Source organism: Mangifera indica, chromosome 7, assembly GCF_011075055.1.
Source record: "Mangifera indica cultivar Alphonso chromosome 7, CATAS_Mindica_2.1, whole genome shotgun sequence".
NCBI classification, from domain to species: Eukaryota; Viridiplantae; Streptophyta; class Magnoliopsida; order Sapindales; family Anacardiaceae; genus Mangifera; species Mangifera indica.
In genome coordinates, this window is record NC_058143.1 from 8615201 (window position 1) to 8639008 (window position 23808).

Genomic DNA, 23808 nt, shown 5'->3' on the forward strand with positions numbered 1-23808 from the left:
CCAAGAGGATTGATTGGTTCCTGATATATTGCACGATAAATATCGGTGCGGAAGAATGGATGAACCCATGCGTGCACATTCGTTAGTCTCATATGTCGTGCAACGGCAATGGCATGCTTGCACGGAATACGTGAAAGCTGAAACTTTCTACACGTGCATGACATGTCACCAAAGTCCACAATACCCATGAATCCACCAAATCCAACAACCTGATACCGAGTAGGTGTAATCGGTCGAACATCCAGACTTGCAGACTTTGAAAGACGATTACTGATCTTATCTTCCGCCCAAGGGGTGAGGAAGTTATGACATTCACCTATAATCCAGAAAAAATATTAAGAACACATTTGGTAATATGATTAACAAAGTGGAAAAAAGTATATGAGACAACTTTTAATTAATATCGATTTGATATTTACTTGCATGGGTTCTCCTCTCATAAAACCATCGTTGCATTGTACCACGAATAAACTCCAAGAGCATGGTTATAGGTAGGCCCCGTGCATGTCTGACAAGGGCATTAAATGACTCAGTAATATTTGTGGTCATGATATTGTATCGATGCCCTGGAAAGTACGCTCTACTCCAACGGTGAAAGCCGACATCCCGTAGATAAGCTCCAGCTTGGGGGTTCATTGAGTCAATGGATTGCATCATCTGCCCAAATTCAGACTCTGTGTATGATTTAGCGGCTTTCCAATATGCACCCGCGACCTGTAAGAGGGAAAAAAATATGAAAACTCATTGTAAGCAAAATGTTTGAAAATGATAAACTGTTATAAATTTAATAACTTGTTTACAATATACCTTTGAGTCCCGTTTGTACTTTGCCCGCATGTTACACAGAAGGTGATGACAACAACATCCATGATGGACATCTGGAAAGACTTTAGCCATTGCCGAGTAGATAGCATGATGTCGATCGGAGATTATTGCAAGCTCAGAGAGGTCAGGGATGCATTCTTTAATTCTCATAAGAAACCAACACCACGTGTCGTGATCTTCTTTTTTGCCGACACCGAAACCAATAGGGTATATTTGATTATTACCATCAAGAGCCACCGCAATAAATAAATGCCCCAGATATCGACCTTTAAGGAAAGCGGCGTCAATGCAAATAACGGGGCGAAGATATTGACTAAACGCACGAACGAAACATCCTAACGCCATGAAAAAATTTGTAAATCGATGCTCATCGTCTGTTTCAATAGCAGTAATAGTGCCTGGATTAGTACGTTGTAAATTGTAGCAATAATCTGGTAACAGCATAAAAGATTCCTCCGGTGAACCTCTCAATGAATTGATAGCCCAATTTCTTGCCCGCCAAGCCTGTGAGTAGGAAATATCAATTTTATATCGGTCGGCGATGTCTACAATTATTTCTTTAGGTCGATAAATTCGATCAATCATCACAAACTTTGATCTCATTAATTTGACCTAAAGCTCGGGCCCCAGCTTGTCTATGATGTGGCATGATTTGATCAACTAAACATGTGTGGGTAGGATTCATAGAGTTGATCCCCCACACATCACCGACAGTGGACTTGGTTGCATGTATATACCACTTACAATTTTCAGCCTTGCATTTAATTTCCCACCGTTTCTTGTCAGACTTTTTGACACCAAATTGGAATCCTTTTAGTAAGGCGAATTGTCTCGTGGCGTCAATCAATTGGACTTTACTGTGAAAAATATCACCAATCTTGACCCCATTCTCCTCTCGGATTGATCTGGAACCACTTGATGATGCTGCTGGTTGTGGAGGAAAATCAGAAAGCCACCTAAATGGATCAGTGGGGACATTATCAAAAAATGGCCCAGAATAATTTCCACCACCTGAAGTAGGATCTTCAAGCCGTAAACAATCTATACCCTCGGTTACTGATGCCATATACTCAGGCTCTACATCGTCTGAAGGAATGTCAGGCATATCATTTCCATCGAAGTCACCCCAATAGGGAACTATATCTTTTTCTCCATGAGCCCATGAGTTTGCAATATATAATGGGTCATTACTGAAATCAATCAACTTTTCCAAATCGTATTCTTTTTTGACCCAACTGCTTTCTTTTTCATCTTCATCCTCATCTTCTTCCTTCTGCCCTTCAATTGAGGTACATGTAACAAAAACAGGAATACATTCCTGAAAGTATTGGGACATATCAAGAAGACCTTGCACATCTTCATCATTTTGGATCTGGATGGGACAATCGAGCTCAATTTTTCTTGGCTTCATTGATACTTGAATGTAGTTTTTCGTTGGATCAATACTGCAATACTCCGTCAAAAGCTCAATAAATCCCTCGAATGTTGTTCCATAAGGGATTTTAATCAATTGTTTGGCTCCTCCAACATATTTCATTGTGTTGTTGCGACCTTGAATCCATTCTCCCTGGTAACGAATCGATGCATAACCCTCCATTTTAAATATCAATCCTGCAATAACAAGTTTTTGAAGATAATTATTCAGGTATAAAAAAAAAATCAATAATAACTATGTAAATCAGCCGTACAATTATTAATAATTAAAAAAAACTCCTCATATTTTTCTAATATGTTATTTATCCCCCTATAATTATTTAACAATTTATATAACACTTTCGTATGTTATCTTATATCAAAATGCATCTATCTGTTTGTAACGTTCTATTTAAAACGTTCTTATAGTATCTATACTTTGAAATAGATATTCAAATTCTATACTTTGAATTACTTTTAAATGTCAATAATAAATAATTTCTGCAGAAATCTGAAAAATACTAGTGAATATATCCTAAAACGATAAATAAAAAAAAACTGAGCTTAAATTCGAATTCTAAAAATTGAAATACCCTAGAATGGTAATAATCGAATAATTCTAAAAAAATCTGAAAAATACGAGTTGATATATGCTAAAACGGTGAAATTCAAGAAAACAAAATTGAAATATCAATCCTAAAAGTTGAAATACCATAGAATGACAACAATTGAAAAATTCTTCAGAAATAAGAAAAATGTGCATTGATATATCATAAAGCGGTGAAACTCGAAAAAACCTATAATTTTAATTATAATGCGCCTACAATGTTTAATATGAAAATACCCCCTAATTTTAATAACATTTCACTTGACACCCTTGTATGTCGTCTTGTATCAAAACAATCCCTATATATTTTTAACATGTTATATAAATCCTGTATATATTGTAAAATATCTAAAACCTCTATTACAATGTAAAATATCCAAAAAACCCCCTATATTTATCCTAAATTACATTTAACCCCACATACTTGTCAAATATTACATTTAACCCTTATATTACGACATAAAAACTATACTTAACAAATAAAATGAAGTTTTAGGGTAAGATTGACATAAATACCTTTTTTTGATGAATAGTATTTTTCAAATCGAATTCAGAAATACGAACTTCCTTCGTCCGAACGAATCCCTACTAATTGATGTTAACAAAAAAAATGAAAGTGAGAGTGAGTGTTTGAGTGATATGAGAAGTGTGTGGAAATAAAATGAGTGAGGAGGGTTTATATAGATGAGGGGAAGGGTATTTTTGACATTTTAGAAAAAGTAATAAAATATATAAATAAATATGAAAATGCCTTTATAATGTAAAATATCTAAAAACCCCCCATATTTATCCTAAATTAATTTAACCCCACATACTTGTCAAATATTACATTTAACCCCCATATTACGACATAAAAACTATGCTTAACAAATAAAATGAAGTTTTAGGATAAGATTGGCATAAATACCTTTTTTTGATAAATAGTGTTTTTTCGAGTCGAATTCGGAAATACGAATTTCCTTCGTCTGAAGGAATCCCTACTAATTGATGTTGAAAAAAAATGAAAATGAGAGTGAATATTTGAGTGATATGAGAAGTGTGTGGAAATAAAATGAGTGAGGAGGGTTTATATAGATGAGGGGAAGGGTATTTTTGACATTTTAGAAAAAGTAATAAAATATATAAATAAATATGAAAATGCCTTTATAATGTAAAATATCCAAAAACCCCCCATATTTATCCTAAATTACATTTAACCCTCAATACTTGTCAAATATTACATTTAATCACAATATTACGACATAAAAACTATACTTAACAAATAAAATGAAGTTTTAGGATAAGATTGACATAAATACCTTTTTTTGATGAATATTATTTTTTCGAGTCGAATTTAGAAATACGAATTTCCTTCGTCCGAACGAATCCCTACTAATTGATGTTTAAAAAAAATGAAAATGAGAGTGAATATTTGAGTGATATGAGAAGTGTGTGGAAATAAAATGAGTGAGGAGAGTTTATATAGATGAGGGGAAGGGTATTTTTGATATTTTAGAAAAAGTAATAAAATATATAAATAAATATGAAAATGCCTTTATAATATAAAATATCCAAAAACCCCCCATATTTATCCTAAATTACATTGAACCCTCAATACTTGTCAAATATTACATTTAACCCCTATATTACGACATAAAAACTATACTTAACAAATAAAATGAAGTTTTAGGATAAGATTGACATAAATACCTTTTTTTGATAAATAGTGTTTTTTCGAGTCGAATTTGGAAATACGAATTTCCTTCGTCTGAACGAATCCCTACTAATTGATGTTGAAAAAAAATGAAAATGAGAGTAAATATTTGAGTGATATGAGAAGTGTGTGGAAATAAAATGAGTGAGGAGGGTTTATATAGATGAGGGGAAGGGTATTTTTGACATTTTAGAAAAAGTAATAAAATATATAAATAAATATGAAAATGCCTTTATAATGTAAAATATCCAAAAACCCCCCATATTTATCCTAAATTACATTTAACCCTCAATACTTGTCAAATATTACATTTAATCCCAATATTACGACATAAAAACTATACTTAACAAATAAAATGAAGTTTTAGGATAAGATTGACATAAATACCTTTTTTTGATGAATAGTATTTTTTCGAGTCGAATTTAGAAATACGAATTTCCTTCGTCCAAACGAATCCCTACTAATTGATGTTTAAAAAAAATGAAAATGAGAGTGAATATTTGAGTGATATGAGAAGTGTGTGGAAATAAAATGAGTGAGGAGAGTTTATATAGATGAGGGGAAGGGTATTTTTGATATTTTAGAAAAAGTAATAAAATATATAAATAAATATGAAAATGCCTTTATAATATAAAATATCCAAAAACCCTCCATATTTATCCTAAATTACATTGAACCCTCAATACTTGTCAAATATTACATTTAACCCCTATATTACGACATAAAAACTATACTTAACAAATAAAATGAAGTTTTAGGATAAGATTGACATAAATACCTTTTTTTGATGAATAGTGTTTTTTCGAGTCGAATTTGAAAATACGAATTTCCTTCGTCTGAACGAATCCCTACTAATTGATGTTGAAAAAAAATGAAAATGAGAGTGAATATTTGAGTGATATGAGAAGTGTGTGGAAATAAAATGAGTGAGGAGGGTTTATATAGATGAAGGGAAGGGTATTTTTGACATTTTAGAAAAAGTAATAAAATATATAAATAAATATGAAAATGCCTTTATAATGTAAAATATCTAAAAACCCTCCATATTTATCCTAAATTACATGTAACCCTATAGTGAGTGAGGAGAGTTATATAAATGAAGGGAGGGGTAATTTTGTCATTTTAGAAAAAGTTTTAAATAAATAAATAAATATCAAAATCTTTTATAGTGTAAAATATCTAAAAACCTCCCATATTTATCTAAAATTTCATTAAAACCCTTATAGTGAGTGGGAGAGTTATATATATATGAGAGAAAGGGTAATTTCGGTATTTAAAAAAAGTCATAGGCATTTTTTTTTTGAAACAGTGATTTTGGGCATTTTGGCTTGGAAATAGTACTCTTGGGCATTTTGGCTTAATGGGAGGGCATTTTGGCTACTTTTTAAAATTTCCCTTATTATTATGGCATATTGTCTTGTCTACGATATCACCATGAATCTCAATATAATTAAGAAAGGCATTTATATTCATTCAAGTGTTGTTAGTACGAATTTGGTCAAACGTCTCTACGGCATCAAAAAATATATGGACCTGGACCAACCAAACCCCGCCTCACTCTCTGGGAAATTGCAAATAAAGTAAGTGTATGTGAATGTGATTCGTTAAGATTTCAAGTCTTTCCTTTTTCAAACAAGGCAAACCTGAGGGGCCGCAAATGAATTCTACAAAAATTGTGTGTTAAGACTATTACTGTACCTGGGAAATTAGTCGACTTTCGATTTTCTGTCTAAAATCTAATACTCTATCCTTCTCTCTCTGCAACTTTCCCACAGGAGCCTGTTGACCCAAATTTGCAACCTAAACATGAGTATGGAGGCAACTGCGTCGAGCGGAGGAGGACCGGCGCCGTTCCTTTTAAAGACGTACGATATGGTTGATGACTCATCCACAGACGAGATCGTCTCTTGGAGTTCCAACAAGAACAGTTTCGTGGTCTGGAACCCTCCGGAGTTCGCTCGTCTTCTTCTTCCTACCTATTTCAAACACAACAATTTTTCTAGCTTCATTAGACAGCTTAATACTTACGTGAGTCTTCGATTTCATCTTTTATATTATTTTATTCTACTTTAATTCTAACGAAATCTTCAATTAGTATCGTAGCCATCTCTTTATTGTGCATATCAATTCAATTCAGTTTTTGATAGTGCAATTTTCATATATCCCTTTGTGCGATTGTGTTTATTCTCTGATTGTATAATTTCCTTTAATTTTATGTGATGCTGTAAGGAGACACCTGTTAAAAGATTATATTAATTGAATTTGCAATTGCAGTATCCAAAGACATATATGAAAATTTTGTTTGGATCTTCTTAGGTTGGGTGGTAGTGATTGTTGTGAGGGCAAGATGTTTATTAATGTATTTTTACTATTGTTATTATTAGTAGTAGTATTAGTAGATGTGAGTAATACTCAAAGTAGTACTCTTTTGGTGGAATACTAAATTTCATTTGTTGTCAATGATAAAAATTCGATGTTTTGAGCATCGACTTAATTTGTTATGGAAGAAAAACATGCATAACAAGACCATTGCCTTTGGTGGGTATACTAAGTTTCCTTTGTCTTCAATGATAAAAAATTGGTGTTTTGAGTGCCCACATAATTTGTTATGAAAGAAAACATTCATTATGAGAGCATTGCCTTTGGTGGGTATACTAAGTTTCCTTTGTCTTCAATGGTAAAAATTTGGTGTTTTGACTGCCCACCTTATTTGTCATGAAAGAAAAACATTCATTATCAGAGTCTTTGTCTTTCGATGATGCTTCAAGAAGTTTGGTTTTCAAAATGTGTTGAGAATAAGATAGTTTGCTTTTGGTGAAATATTTTGACAGGTAGGTTTTGATGGTCAACTATGTTGGTTCATTGTTACTTATCAAAAGATTCTTATCAAATATGGGACCTGTATTATATTTAACCTGGCATATAAATTGCAATTTTGAGTTAGTTGCTTCCTTTTATTTTTCTTTGTTATCACTTGTGTGATTGTTTGGAATTTTTGAAGCACAGTTGTGGGATATCGGGGATGTATCAAAAGCTGAGTAATCTGATCTGCTCTTTGCTTGGGTTAAAATCACTTTAAAATGAGTGAATAGTTGAGCTTATGGTTGAGTTTTACAATGAAAATCATGATGTTAAGTGGAAATGCTTGGTTGCTGCATGTTTGGACTAAAAGAGTAGGAATTGAGAAACCACAAATTGTTAATTGAGGAAATTATATTGAAACCACCAAGCAATCACTTAAGAGAGTGGAAGCTATTTTTGCTAGTTTAGGATTATTCTTATTTATAATTGTAGGTGGATAGATGACAGTTTGTCACATGCTTTAGATAAAAGATGAATGTTGAAATATCTTCATTGCCTTTACTAAAGTATTGAAGCAACCACATGATAGTTTTTTTCCCCCTAGAAATGTGGGGAGATTACTGACCTTCTTTGACCATATGGGGCTTTTAGCATACTACATATACTCATTGTGGTTCTAGATGCGATAGCACCGCCACTTTGTGTGAATAGGTTTTGGTTCCGTATATTTTCCAAAAGAGTTAGTCATAGATAGTCTTCTTATACCATCTATGTGCTGTGACTGTGTAGTTTATGTGCAGTTTAAATATTTTTATGTCTGTTTGTGTGCAATTTAATGTTCATATATTTTTTCTGCAGTCTAATGTTGTTTATACCAACCTTGTATTTGTAGATATATAAATATTTTTGTAGTCTGCTTGGTGGATACTCATGCATGCAAGAGTCAAGACACACTTCTAACTTCTATGCTTGAAATAACATTAGAAGCTTCTCCTATTGCTATCTATGATATTTAAACTTAAGAAGTTGCTTCAAACTCCATGTTTGTGTAACACCTTAATTGACTTGCATTTTGTGCATCCTAAAAGCTATATAAAATGTACAAGAATATATTCTTTCAGTTGATGAACTTGTGCATTTCTGTGATCCTAATTACTATACTGAGTTTACTTTTTAAATGTTTGTGATAAAGGAAGACCTGTATTCTTTAAATCTATGAATATCAAATACTTATGTTTTTTCAGTTCCCATATGGATGTATTGTGCTTCCTTAAGAAAATTTTATGTTATTTTATTATTTTGTTTATATATAAAGAACAGTTCACCCACTATTATCACAAGCATGCATGAGCTTCCAAATCTCCATTTTTGGCCTTCATGAATTTTCTAGTGTTACTTAACATTGCTCATATGGATGTGATGGATTCAGGGATTCCGAAAAATTGATCCGGAGAAATGGGAATTTTCAAATGAAGATTTTGTCAAAGATCAAAAGCATCTTCTTAAAAATATTCACCGTAGGAAACCTATTCACAGCCATAGTCACCCACAAGGGTCTTCAATGGATCCTGAGAGAACAGCATTTGAGGAAGAAATTGAGAAGTTATCATGTGAGAAAGCTGCACTGGAGTCAAATATTTTAAGGGTCAAACAACAGCAGTCATCAGCAAAGCTTCAGTTAGAAGACATGACACACAGAGTGGATACTATGCAGCAGAGACAGGATAGTATATGGTCCTTCTTGGAGAAAGCTATTCAGAACCCTTCTTTTGTTGAACATCTTGCTCGTAAGATTGAGTCTATGGATATCTCAGCATATAAGAAGAAAAGACGAGTGCCGCAAATTGATTACTCAAAGACTGTTGAAAGTAGTCTGTTGGACAACAATAGTAGTTCTCGACCTGAGTTTGCTAATATTTTCCACCAAGATTTCTCAAGCAAGCTGAGACTAGAATTATCTCCGGCTGTTTCAGATATTAACTTGATTTCACATAGCACACAGAGTTCCAATGAAGATGGGGGAAGTCCGCAGAGGAAAATATCTGAAGGGGACACTAAAGAGGCACAGACAAGATTAGAAGGCAATTTATTTGTGCCTGAAACATTTGAACTTTCTGATACTGGGACATCTTTTACGTTTAAAAAGGATTCATTCTTCCCAAGAAAAGCATCAGCAAATGACAGCCAGAGGGTTCATTCCATGCAGCAGAGATTGACTTCAAGTGAAGATGTGGATGGCCATCTTTCCTGCCACTTAAACTTAACCTTGGCATCTTCTCCTTTGCAAGTTAACAAAGGCTTTTATTCATCAACAGTATCCCAACCTAATCAAGATATTGGAAGAGCAGCAGAGTCAAGGTATAATTCCAATGAAAAAGAATCTGATACTAGATCTTTTCCGAAGAACAAGAATCTGGGTAATGAGGATGTGACACTATCTTATTCGCAAGAGGCTGCAAATAATAATCCTGGGCCTGTGACTGGCCCAGCTCGAATAAATGATGTATTCTGGGAACAATTCCTTACTGAAAGACCTGGTTCTTCAGATAATGAAGAGGCAAGTTCTTGTTATAGGGCAAATCCACACGAAGAGCAAGAAGATAGAAGGCCGGGCCAAGGAATATCCAGAAATACTAAGAATATAGAACAGCTTACTCTTTGAGCACCGAAGTCAATAAACCCTGTGGAAGTTTGCAAAAGGTTATTCTAGTTATTTTCACCAATTTTTGGCAAGACATATGATTAATCTGACATAGAACATCTGTTTTCTAAAAGAGCTTATCAAATGCATATGGTTTCTTGTGGATGCAGGAATGTTTACAGTTTCCTATGTGCCATGGTTCTGAAGATTGCAATGATTGCGTGGCCTTAATTAATTCTGTGATTGTCTTCAGATCCAGCTGTTGGTCTTCCTGATGTACATATTTCTTGTATTAGAAATTCTAATTGAGTTTCTGACTTGAAGTCCATATTAAGATGTCAAACCATTCTTCCTGAATAATTCTTCTATATATGCTACACTGTTTCTGTTACCATGTCAGCATGTTGATCTTGATTGTTTGTTTATAGATTATTCAGTTTTGCTTTGATGTAGCATATTTTGGTTCATGGTTTTATGTTATAACGCCTTTACTGCAATAACTTTTTTTTTTTTTGGGTAGTAGATCCAAATTGCAAAGGGTAGAGCTATTTTATTGGTGTCTGAAAACTTAAAAAGAAATTATTGAACGACATATCTAAAACTGGATCTAAAGAAAATGAGATGTATTTTAGCAAGAACCAACATAAACTCAGTGAAATATTGATCAAGAAACAGGATTTTCTAGAACTAGAGAGAGAAAACAACTTCCAGAACAGAAAACTACTATGAATAATACCTCAAGATTGCATTAACCTCAAACAGTGGATACAACAGTTGTTTTAAACCTCCGTTGCGGTATAGCCTGACAATCCAAGTGAACAAAACTCTTCACCGTTCGATTCGACACAAGAAAACACAAACAATAGCTGTTACAACCAGCCGATTTATCAAGTACAAAGATACAGAAAATGATGGAGGAATCAAAACAAAGCAACAACAAATGAAGGAAACGAAAAGTTGTCTCCCTTTCTATATTTGTTTTAGGCGAAGAGACTTGTCCCACTCAAGGTATAGTGAAATCCATTTCCCACCCAACCATCAACTTTCAAAAACCCCAACACCCACCCATAGTTTGAAAAACTAACATCTACCATTTAAAATTAAGGTAAAATTAAGGGCAAAATCATCATTTAATAATAATATTTAACATTTATATCATTTTACCCCATTAATTTGAAAAATTAACAATTTTGTCCAAAATTAAGTTTTGAAAAGTGACATTTTCCCCCCTACCTAGGGTTTCCAATTTCACCGATGAAATTTCGGCTAATGATGGCTGATTTCTCTCTCTCTTGGTGTCGTCACTCCCTCTAGTGTTCAATATTAGACTGACGATGTCTGGATTCGATAGAATCTAGACAAAATCCAGACGAAGAGTCGAAACTCTTCATCTGGACGATGATGACGGTCTAGAAGAGACCGATTTCCTCATTTGGATAGTCGTTGTTGTCCAAATAAAGTTGACTTCGTCTAGACAACAAAGATTCAAACAAAGAGTTTCGACTTTTTATCTAGATTTTGTCAAATCTAGATATCGTCGGTCCAATATTGAACATCAGAGGGAGTGACGACACTGGGAGGGAGAGAGATTGGCCATTGTTGGCCGAAAATTTGTCGGTGAAATTGGAAACCCTAGGTAGGGGGGAAAATATCACTTTTCAAAATTTAATTTTGGGTAAAACTGTTAGTTTTTTAAATTAAGGGGGTAAAAGTATAAATGTTAAATATTATTGTTAAATGATAATTTTGTCCTTAATTTTATCTTAATTTTGGAGGGTAGGTGTTAGTTTTTCAAACCATGGGCGGGTGTTTAGGTTTTTGAAAGTTGATGGGTGAGAATGGTGTGCACTATACCTTGGGTGGGAATAAGTCTTTTGGCCCTTGTTTTATTATCCGTCACACTATTGAAGAAAACCAATACTGCACTGTTTCTAACATCCTCCCTGTTTGTTATGAAAAAGCTGAGAATTTAAACAGTCCTCTGATCATTTGCTATGGTAATGACCTCTAACCACTTTGGTGGATTTTCTTGAGTCTGTCCTATTTTCATCAAGGAAAAAAAAAAAAAAAACATATATCAGCATATACAGATAACCCCTCCCTTAATTCCATTTGTTTTTTGTACTTCTACTTTATTTACCAGATAATCACCATTAAACAAAAACTCATCAATCATAGTGACAACCATCTATGATTTCAAAAACATTTCTTCAACCAATAATAAATTTCTTTAAAAACACAAACAGTCCTGCCTCCATTTCTTCAACAATTTTAACTACGCAAGCCAACATTTATCACCCATACAACTCATTATTAAAAACACTACACAATAACCCCATCAAATCAACCATGACACTTTTCAGCCATCACAGCTACTGTACTATATTTCACAGAGAGATGCTACACAACTCCTCAACATGCCATATGACTACAATAACTACACGAACACTATCATGACCAGTAGCAAGCAAAATCACAACAAATTCTCCTCAATCCTCCTGATTTTCATTTTCGACTTTATTCAATTCACTTGACAATTCTTCAGGATAAATTGCTATATTCAACCTTTGTCTAAAACCTTCAAACTTTGATACTGACTAAGTTTAGTAAAAATATTTGCTCTTTGATGTTTAGTAAGAACATGTTGAATTGACAGTGTTTTAGCTTGTACCTGCTTTCTAATAAAATGCATATATGCTTGTTTCTTTTATGGAACAAAGAATTTGAGTCTATCTTTAACTCACCACATAGACTATTCAACCAAGCAATTTTGGTAGCAGTTTAAATCAGAGCTCTGTATTCAGATTCAGTGGAAGATAATGCAACCACCTTCTGTTTTCTAGAACTCCATTATATCATATTTTTACTAATATACACACAATACCCACTAGTGGATCTCTTGTCCCCTATATAACCAACCCAATCAGCATTAGAGAAAGCCTCTACTTTGTAACAAGATTCTAGTTTAAACATTAAACCATAATTTAGTGTTCCTTTTATATATTTCAACACCCTCTTGCACGCGCTGCCACTGTAATTGAGTAAGGGCTTTTAGAAATTGACTAAGTTTGTTCACCACAAAAGACATATTTGGTCTAGTCATTGTAAGATACTATAAAACCCTTAATCTACTTTTGTGTTTTAGTAGGATCATCAAATGAAGGATTGTCCTCTACAAACAATGTGGTGCCTACTGCCATAACAGTGGTATTGGAATGAGCTTCACTCATTTTAGTATTCATTAACAAATTTAAGGCATATTTTGTTTGACACAAAAACATCCCCGAACCAGATTTGTAAACTATAAAGCCCTAAAAATAGTTCAATTCCCCTAGTTTCTTTAAAACAAATTCATTATTTAACTCAACCACTAATTACTCTATATAATTAGAATTTGTTCTAGTGAGAAGTTTGTCATCAACATAAATGAGAACATACGCAATATACAACTCATTTTCCAATATAAACAAGCTAGAATTAGCCTGAGAATTCATGAATTTTTTATCTATTAAAGCAATCCTCAATTTATCATACCAAGCTCTTGGAGTTTATTTTAACCTTTTTTTTTCTTTAACCAATTTTACACATGATTAGGAGTTGTTTCATCTATAAATCCGTGGGGTTAAGTCATGTATACATCTTCTTTAGGTTCACCATTCAAAAAGCATTATTTATAGGCCAATGTTTTGTTATTGCTAAAGATATAATAACTATGATGGTAATGGGTTTGACCAATAGGTTTAAAGTTTCCAAATGATTAATCACAGGTGTTTGTTGAAATCCTTTTACTACCAACTTAGCTTTGAGTTTTTTAAGAGTGCAATCAACATTCAACTTAACTTTATACACCCATTTATCGCCTACTACATTCATACTAGGGTTATAGGGAACTAGCATTCAATTTTTATTTTTCAACAAGGCATTAAACTCTTCTTTCATCGTTTGATGCCAAGAAGGATCACCTAAGGCTTCACTTACTGATTTAGGTTTTTTCAAGTTTAACCCTAAAGTTGAGCTAACAAATACTCTAAGGGCAAGAAGTGAATTGTTTTAGATCTTGTGACCATTGGATGCATAAAACATACTAAAGCAGTTATAAATTTTCCCCAAATATAGGCATAATTGTTGAAAGACCCTAAATGACTAATAGTTTTTTTTTTTTTTTTGGTGGGGGGGGGGTGGGGAGGTGGGGACTCTTGACCAAATAAACATTTTAAAGCAAATTTCTAAACAATCACACTCAAACAAATAAATTCAATTAGATGTTCAAACAATTAAGCACAAACAATATTCAATAATCTATCAAAGCATATATAAGCATAAACTTTACTTAGCAACTTATGACAAACAAAATACAAAGACAAAACAAAAAGAGAGTAAGGAAAGGAAGTGCTTAGTAGTTTATAGTAGTTCAAAGTTTTCACTTCCAAGTCTCCTATATCCACTTCTTCAAGCAATCAATTTGAAATTCCACTAGTAAAAAATCCCTTCTTTATAATAGTTCTTCAGGATTTCACCCATGTTCACTAGTTCTCCAAAATAACGCTTACTATAATAGTTAGTCTAGGATTTCATTTAAGATTGTTTGAATACAAAAAAAAATAAATGTGAATGCCTCTACAAGGCTGATACAAGAAAGTAAGCACAAGAATTTCTCTTAAATGATTGAGTTGTAAGCTTAGGAGAGAAATTAGAGAAGAAAATGAGTATATGATTTCTACATATGCAATCTCTAGCCTATTCCCAATCAAAAAGTGTTTATTTTATAGTCTTAGATTATTGAAATAGCTCATATGACCATTGGGTAGGAGAATAGATACGTCAGACGTCAAAACCAACAATTTCTGCAAAAAATCTATGAGACATACAGGCATGACGTGTGTTCTTCAATTTTACACTTTTCGCACTTGACCAATCTCTAATCAAAGCTCCCAACAGTCAAATTTTTGACTACGCCATTTGAGGGACAAACGTCCCTATTCTTGAGAGGGAGGTCTTACATTGCACCTTTAAAATTCCAGAAATTTTTGACATGAAAGGATGGGAAAGGGACAGACAAAATGATGAGTGCCCTTGATGCATGGGAGTGTGTTGTAAGGCACACAGGTGTGTAGTGTGTTTGACCATGTTGACTTTCACCAAAAGTTGCATGGGTAGGATAAGCGACTATTTTTCCTCATGTGTTAGCTTGATACACGAGCGTGTGCTTTAAGGCACACAAACATATATGTTGACTTTTGACTAAAGTTGCACGAGAAGGATACATGACCATTTTTCTCATCTGTTAGCTCAATATACAGGCGTGTAGTCATGATGCATAGGCATTTATGTCTTGTTCTTGTATTTTTCAATTTGTGTTCATTTGGTAATGCTTTTCACACATTTCTTAAACAATGTTAGATATTCAAACTTGTTTTTTAAACATTATCAAAACACCTAGAGGTTTAATAATCTCCCACTTTTTGATTGATTACAAAAACCAAATTTAAATCAAAATTATGCAATTAAAAATACTCCCCCTAACCTTATCACAAATTTGTATATTTTGCTCAAGCTTGAAAAATGCAAAATGGTTTAAACCATTTCTCCCCCTTTTTGGCATTAATCAAAAAGTAATGATCAGTATAAACTCAAGATTCAATTGAATTCCAATTTTAAGAAAATCATTTGCAGTTAATCATTTTCATTTATTTTTTTCATTAACCATTTAGAAAAGCCAATTTAAAACCCATTCCATTAACCATCTTATTTCATAAACCATTTAAAAAACAAATACTTTTCAAAAACCAAACTCATTTCATTAAAAAAAAAATTGATTTTTAACTTAACAATAATTAATTATCATTTAAAACAAACTAATCTCTCCTCTTTAGCGGATGAGTATATGCTCCCCATTACTTTAACACATTTTAACAAACATAATTACTAAGTTTTGGTGTTAAAGTAAGTTCATTTGGTAAGATTTTAGAAAAATTTTGACATAATGTCCCCTATATTTTTGATAAATCCCTTTTTTAAATAACAAGAATTACACTTTAATATAATTCATTCAATCATCCAAACTTCTTTCCAAACACCAAACTTCCATTTATCTCAATCAATCAATTCAATTTCAATCCATAAAATATAACACTTTGTAAATAATCAATTGATATCCATCATTAATAAATCCATTTATCACCTAAAAGAATTAGGCATAAAAGTCACCATATCATCTCATGTCAAAGTATCAATGCAATAAATCAAGATAATTAGTAATAATCAAGTAAGAATATAATCAATATGTCACAAGGTATGTTAACTAGGTATTTATACTAAGTTTCAAAAATGATACCTAAGTATCAATATCATCAATAACTATGAACATGAAAATAAGTTTAGGTACTAAAAATGAAGCATGTTCGTAAAAAAAATATTATGATATGCAATGGGTAAGATCAAAATGAGATGCAAAAAAAAAAAAAAAATTGTCATGGCTGAGGTAGGGGAAAATCATCTTGGCATCGCAATACCTGATCCCTATAGAAATCCTCTCTCAAATTGGTAAGCTGACCTTGAATATCTTGGATTATTGAGTTTATGGCATTTTGGAACACCTCAATTGCATCAAATCTCTTTTTCATATATTGCATCAGTCGATCCAGATAACTAGGAGATATATCTTCTTTAACCTAATCTGTCCTTGTTTTTTTTACTCTATCTAAAGCTGGATTTAGGCATTACAGGATCACTTGGCACAGTAAGCACCTTGTGTTCTTTTTCAACCCGTTGTTCATCTTTCGGTTGATTTTCTTCCTCATTTCCTCTAACCAAGATTAAATGCCATTCTCCATCTTGAGCTTTTTCAATCAATCTCATTTTAAATAATGCATCATTGTTAATCCATTGATTCACTTTAAATTTTTGTATGAATGCTTTGTCACTATTCTTGAGAGAAACTTGTAATTGTATAACCCTGACAGTGACAATCATCCTGAATTGAATCTCTAATTTCTCATCCTTAATCTCAAATATCTTATGGATTAATTATTTAACCAAATCCACCTATCTTCCATCCATTGCGGTGTTTAGTAAAACTAAATCCCACACTGATACATGTCCACTAGTGTTTCTCTTGCATTCAAAATGAAAGACAACATTTGGTGTAAAATTCTTATGAGCAGACAATTGAATCCCCGTTGATTTTGTCAAGTTTGCATAATATAGCCTGACACCACTCAAATCATGACACAAAAAGTTCGATGTCCATGCTATTGGAGTATTCAAAATGCCTTTATTATCACACTCTAACCATTTAACAAATGTTTTAGATGTGACATTGTAATCATCACCTCTTATTCTGAAACTCATAGTATACTCAATAATGTTTTCGTGATTATCCATAGGCATCGATAAAGAACTGTAGAATTCATACACCAAGTCTTCATAAACGTCCAAATGCATAAAAAAAAAAATTTCCCATCTCATCCTTCTAATTAACTTTATTAATTCACCTCCAACACCAATTTCATGCATAATACTCATATCAAAGCAGCAACCATTAAAAATACCTCTTGTTTGTCTTCTGGAAGCTTGAGCTGCTATTCTTGATCATTCGTAACAATCTCGAAGTTGTTTTCATATACCCAGGTTGAGCAATTGATTTTCTTCTTGGTGCCATTTTCAATTTCTTGGATTTTGAAGAAAATTGTGCAATACGAACAGGAATGAAGAGAACTAAGGTTTGAAAACCATTACAGAAGAAGAAAGATGCTCATAGTGGCCGAAAACATGAAGCCCAAAGTTGATTTGCTCAAAGAATAGAGGTTCCCATGAGATGTTGAACCAAGATGGAAATCTGACGTGTTTAGGCTTTGATTTGGTAATGACTAAAGATGATGGTAGCCGAAGATACATTTTCCAGCATTGATTTGTCTAGAGAAAAACTGTTGGAGTTGGTTTACAGTAGAGGCACATGATGGCTAAGTTTTTAGGGTGAGTGAACATGAGGAAAAAAGAAGCAGATTCATCTTTAAAAAACTGGATACATGACCATTTACTTGCTTAGTACCAAAACTACACGGGTGTGTATTTGCTTAAAAGTGGAAACTTAAAAATCCCAAAAGTACATGGGCATTTACTTCTAATGCGTGGCCGTATGTTTTAAATTTTGAAGGGAAATTGTGCAAAAAGCATATTGGGTGTTTCTAAAGCGTAAAAACTTAAAATTGTGAAACCATTAGCATTTTTGCATAAAATGATTTGCCAAAAATCATGATTAAACATTTATGAAGAAAGACACATGATTTTTTTAAAATTTTTAAGTTAAAAACAATGCAATGAAAAATATGAGTTATACATCAAATCAAAACACCACATGATACAAATCTTAGATATCTTGATCTATTTTGAGAAATGTTAATGTAAATCAAATCATGATCACTTTTGAACATAAGTTCAAGTCGACTTGACTCGATTTTGCAATAAGCATTGAACATATTTAGACACTAAACTTATATCACATATTCATGCATTTTTGAAACATGTTAGTATGTAAACATGAAAACTATATCCATATCAGCAGATAGTATTCAAGATACACATGAATTCACTTAATCAATTCAAATGCATCACTCAAATATCTAACTTACTTATCAAATAAGACCATATAGATATTGAATTCAAATAAGAGTTTAGGTACTTACTTGACATTCTAAGCTCTCAAATTGAAAAATTTTATTTTTCAAAATGCTTTGGTGCTCCTATCTCCATTATCCAGATTTGTTCCTTGCATAACTATTCCAATGCTATAAGACACACCTACAAAGAAATTCAAGTTTTCTTTGGTGGCCAAATGGTTTTGGGTCCATCAAGGTTAGTCTTCAATATCTCTTTAGGAACCCAAACCCTTTTTACTTTAAATGATTTGTCATTCCTAATTGAATATCTTCTGACAATATAACCAATAAAGGCACAAAACTTGCATTTTAATTACAATAAATGATTATTTTCAATTGCCTATATATTTTAACAAAAAGATTATTTCTATTACATTCTAGGCCTTCCTTATTTAATTCACATCTTTGGGATGCAAGCATCTCATCTAACTTTTTGTGCCTATTTTGAATTTATCCAAAATCTCACTTGCATTAGATATTTTCACATGTAATGCATCATTTTCACTTCTAAGTTTGTTCAACTCATTTGATGTTAAAATCTTTTTATTTTTAACTAAGTCAAGTTCTTTCTTTATTTTAGCATGCTCACTAATGAAATTTTCATAATCATTCTTAATGCATGTCAATTGCTTTCTCACAGATTTATTTTTACACATGCATTTATATTCATCGATTAAACAATCAAATACTTCTTGCAATTGATTAAAAGAGTAAGAGTTAGAGTTGTTACCTTTTTCCCCTGATTCATTCATGGCCATGAAGCATAGATCGGCTCTCTCATGCTTTGACTCACTTTCATCACTAGAATTATCACTCCAGCTCCAAGTAGATGCAAACACTTTCTTTTTGAATTTCTTCTTCTTTCTCCTCTTCATGATTTAAGGTCACTTTTGTTGGATGTGACTGGACCTCTTGCATTCATAGCATGTAATTTCATCATCACTTCTTGAAAGTAATTTGTTAAATCTCCTTGTAAGAAGACTTACATGTTCTTTTTTGTCTTAGTCTCCTCTTCCTTGGGCTTTTTCTTCATCTCAAATGCCAATAGGCTTCCAAAGAGTTCATCCATGCCCATTTTGCTCAAGTCTTTTGATTCTTCGATAGCGGTCACTTTCATGCTCTATGATTCCAACAACGATTAAAGAATCTTCTTCATAAGCTCAATGATCTCAAACTTTTTTCCAAGTCCTCTAAGATCATTTATCAAGTTTAAGAACCTCTTATACATATCGGTTATATTCTCTTCGAAATTCATTTAGAACAATTCATAATCCTGAAAAAGAAGCTCGATTTTAGACTCTTTCACTTGACTTACACCTTTATAAGTGGTTTGAAGGATAGTTCATATCTCTTTAGCTAAATCACATGAGGAAACTCAATTAAATTCAATTGCATCTAATGCATAAAATAACATATTTATAGCCCTTGCATTTAAACTCATTAATTTGTCATTTTCCTCATTAAAATCTGCTTCATTTTTAGGCAAGTTTGTTCTAGGTTCCTTAGGCACAAAGTCACCATTTTCAATTATTTGACATAACTTATACTCTATGGATTGAATGTGAAGTTTCATCCTAATCTTCCATTGGGTGTAATTTGACCAACAAAATAATGGTGGTCTTGTAATATTATGTTCTTTTCCAAAAACTGGCATAGGTATGTTATTCATTATAAATTTGATCTTAAACTCTAAAATTCATTTAAATTTATAAACTTAGAGTCCAAGCTTTGATATCAATTGAAGTACCCTAAATGGCTAATAATCCTAAGGGGGGAGATACGATTATCTAAAACTTTTAACCAAATAAATGTTCTTAAGCAAATTTCTAAACAATCACACCCAAATAAATAAATTTAATAAGATGTTCAAACAATTAAGCACAAACAATATTCAATAATCTATCAAAGCATGCAATGCATATATAAGCATAAACTATACTTAGCAATTTATCACAAACATAATACAAATAGAAAACATGAAGAGAATAAAGAAATAAAGTGCTCAATAATTTATAGTGGTTTAGAGTTTTCTTTTTCATCCATTCCTTTAAGCAATCCACTTAAAGTTTCACTAGTAAAGAATCCTCTCTTTACAATAGTTTTTTAGGATTTCATCCATATTCACTACTTCTTTGACATTATGTTTGCCACAATAGTTTGTCTAGGATTTCACCTAAGATTGTTTGACTACAAAAGAAAATGGATGTGAATACCTGTACAAGGCTAATACAAGGAGAAAAAAATGAGTATATGATTTTTACATGTGCAATCTCTAACTTATTCTCAATCATTCATTTTATAGTCCTAGATGGTTAGAATAGCTCGTATGACTATTGGTTGGGAGAGTATATCCGTTGTGCATCAAAACTAACAAGCATGTGTTTTTCAATTTTAACTTTTCGCACTTGGTCAATCTTCAGTCAAAGCTCCCAATAGTTGATTTTTTTAATATGCTATTGAAGGACGGACGTCCCTATTCTTGAGAGTGGTGTTTACCTTGCACTTTTAAAATTCTAAAAAGTTTTTGGCATAAAATAATAGGAAAGGGACAGGCAGAATGACAAGTGTCCCTGATATAGGGGTATATTTTTTAAGGTATACAGGCATATAGTGCATTTGAACATGTTAACTTTTGCCCAAAGTTGCATGGGTAAGATACACGACCATTTTTTCTAGTGTGTTGGCTTAAGACATGGGTGTACGGTTTAAGACAAAGGTTGTGTATGTTGACTTTTGCTTAAAGTTGCACAAGAAGGATACACGACCATTTTCTTTGTGTATTGGCTCGATACACAGACATGTAGTCATGACGCACAAGCGTATATGTGATGTTTCTACATTTTTCAATTTGTGTCCATTTTCTAATCTTTTTCACACATTCCTTGGACAATATTAGATAATCAAACTTGTGTTTTTATTATCATTAAAACACCTAAAGGTTCAACAATTAAACAAGGGACCTGTACTTTTAAGTTAATAGTGCTAAGTGGTAAGCTAAAATTTTAAGAGGATTGTTGGTTATTAGGTAAGCTATCTATTTAAAGGGTGAATTCACTATTGTTTGAAGGATGATTTTAGGCAAGAAGGAGGTTAGGTGGAAAAGGAGAATGAAAAGAAAAATAATGAATGACCATGGAAAAAGGGTGGTAGGTTAGAAAACATAAAAAACATAGAAGGAACAAACCAACCATAAGAGAATGACATAACATATGATGTGACAACCAAATGATAGGGGACCAAAACATTCAATTTATGGAAGGATAAGAAGGCTTGAACAAGAAGAGCAAAAATGTCAAAAGATGATCTTAGGCAAGAGAAAGGTTGGGTGGACAAAGTGAATAAAGAGGATTAGAATGGAGAACCATAAAAAAAGAGTAATAGGGTGGAAAACATAAAAAAAAATGTGGAAGGAACAAGCCAACCACAAAAGAATGATGTGACACATGATATGGCAACCAAGGATGACATGACACATGATATGACATCTTATTTGATGATGTGACATGATTATATGGATGTTCATGATAATGTGATACCATGTAAGAAGTCTTATGTTATGGAATAAGGATCTCTAGTTGAGTAGAGTTTAATTTAAACAAATTTTCTACTCTAATATAGTTAAATGAGTCTTTTATTAATATTATTTTTCTAATTAATTTAAGAGTCCTCTTTTAAGTTTAGGATTATTTTGTGTTTAGGAAGTTATTAAATATAGTAAAGAGTTTTTAGGAATATTTGTTTAGAAAATCTCAATTTTAGTCAAAGTTTATTAAAATTATTTTCTAGAGTTTTAGTTTATTAGAATTTGAAATTAATTAATATTCCTAATTCTAGTTTGCCTTGTGTCATAATTTAATGAGTTTTATATTCTAGTAGAGTTACAATTTTTATTTTTATTTAGGCGAGTCATTAGTCTATATAAATGGCCTAAGTTACTGTAAACAATTTCAATAATTTAATTCAAGTTATCAATAAAATTCTTATTTGAGTTTTCTTAAGAATTCATTTGTAAAAATTGCAAGAATTCTTAATATTCCTTTGCATCTATTGAATGATATCAGCCCTAAGTGTCTTTCTGAATAATATCACAACCCTATCAACACTTGTTTTACATTAGGTGGTATCAAAGCGTAAGCCCACTACCTTTGTCCTGCTTCAAGTGGTATCAAAGCCTTGTCTTGGGATGACTAGGCATAAAGGAAATCAAGAATGACATACTAGTTTTGAGTGGCAACTTGCAAAATTCATTAGATTTATAAAGGGACTAATTAAATGATTCAATGAGATACTAGCTAACCTACCTACATCATAACTTACATGAACCGTTCCTAATCTATAAAAAAGGGTTTTAATTCTTCCTTCTAAGATGCAATCAATAAGAGAAAAGGTTTTTTCACAACTCAAACCCACATTTGTAAAAGAAATCCATAAGAGTAAAGAAGCAACCAAAGAAGAAGAAGAGTATGAGATAATAGAAGAAGAGGGAGAAAAAATTGTTCTACCGACAGAGGATGAATCTCTTAGAATCACTTTGAAATTTGATGAAGTTCCTTAATATTTTGAAGAAATTGAAAAAGTTGAGGCAAGGTATAGAGTAATACTCAGGGTTGACGAAGAAGTTAAAAAATTAGAGGAAACTTCATATAAAAAAAATATTCTCTTTAATAAAGAAAGTTCTATAATCAAAGATTGTGATGATATGAGAGAAACAACTTCAATTCAAGAAAATCTTCATTCCCTTTAAGAGAGATTTTAAATTAAAGACATTGTTGATAAAGATGATCTTTACTTTAATCAAGGCACATATGTGATAACTCTTAAAAATAATTACATGGTTGCTTATCAACTTAAGAGAAATATTATAAAATGGTTACATTTTTGGAAACAAAAGTAAGATTCAAACCTTGCTATGATCTTTATCTATATTTAGATGGTTCAATACATGATGACAACTTAAGGGAAATTTTTTTTTTCTATTAGGGGAAATAATAGAGGACCAAGACATTGGATTTGTGGAAGGAAAACAAGACTACAACATGTAGAGAAAAGATCTTGAAGGATAATTTGAGGCAAGAAAGAAGTGTAAGGTTTTAGGGTATCGTTAACCAGCAACACAGTGGAATTAAAAATTTTTAAAAATATCAAAGATCCTATAACCCATTTTAATGCA

The 23808-nt window shown here is 32.4% G+C and overlaps 1 protein-coding gene and 1 long non-coding RNA gene across 2 annotated transcripts; one reads left to right on the forward strand and one right to left on the reverse strand.

The window, feature by feature from the left end:
* Positions 1 to 6050: 6050 nt before the first annotated feature.
* Positions 6051 to 10375, forward strand: LOC123221593 (heat stress transcription factor A-5-like). Its single transcript, XM_044644445.1, has 4 exons — positions 6051 to 6118; positions 6314 to 6566; positions 8770 to 10040; positions 10152 to 10375. The coding sequence occupies exons 1-3, from the start codon at positions 6066 to 6068 to the stop codon at positions 10000 to 10002; spliced, it is 1539 nt and encodes a 512-aa protein (XP_044500380.1). The 5' UTR covers positions 6051 to 6065; the 3' UTR covers positions 10003 to 10040; positions 10152 to 10375.
* Positions 10376 to 11831: 1456 nt separating this feature from the next.
* On the reverse strand, positions 11832 to 23280 carry LOC123221594. Its single transcript, XR_006503271.1, has 3 exons — positions 23141 to 23280; positions 18666 to 19911; positions 11832 to 12021 (listed from the first exon to the last, which is right to left on the reverse strand). It is a non-coding gene; the product is annotated as an uncharacterized LOC123221594 (long non-coding RNA).
* Positions 23281 to 23808: the final 528 nt, after the last annotated feature.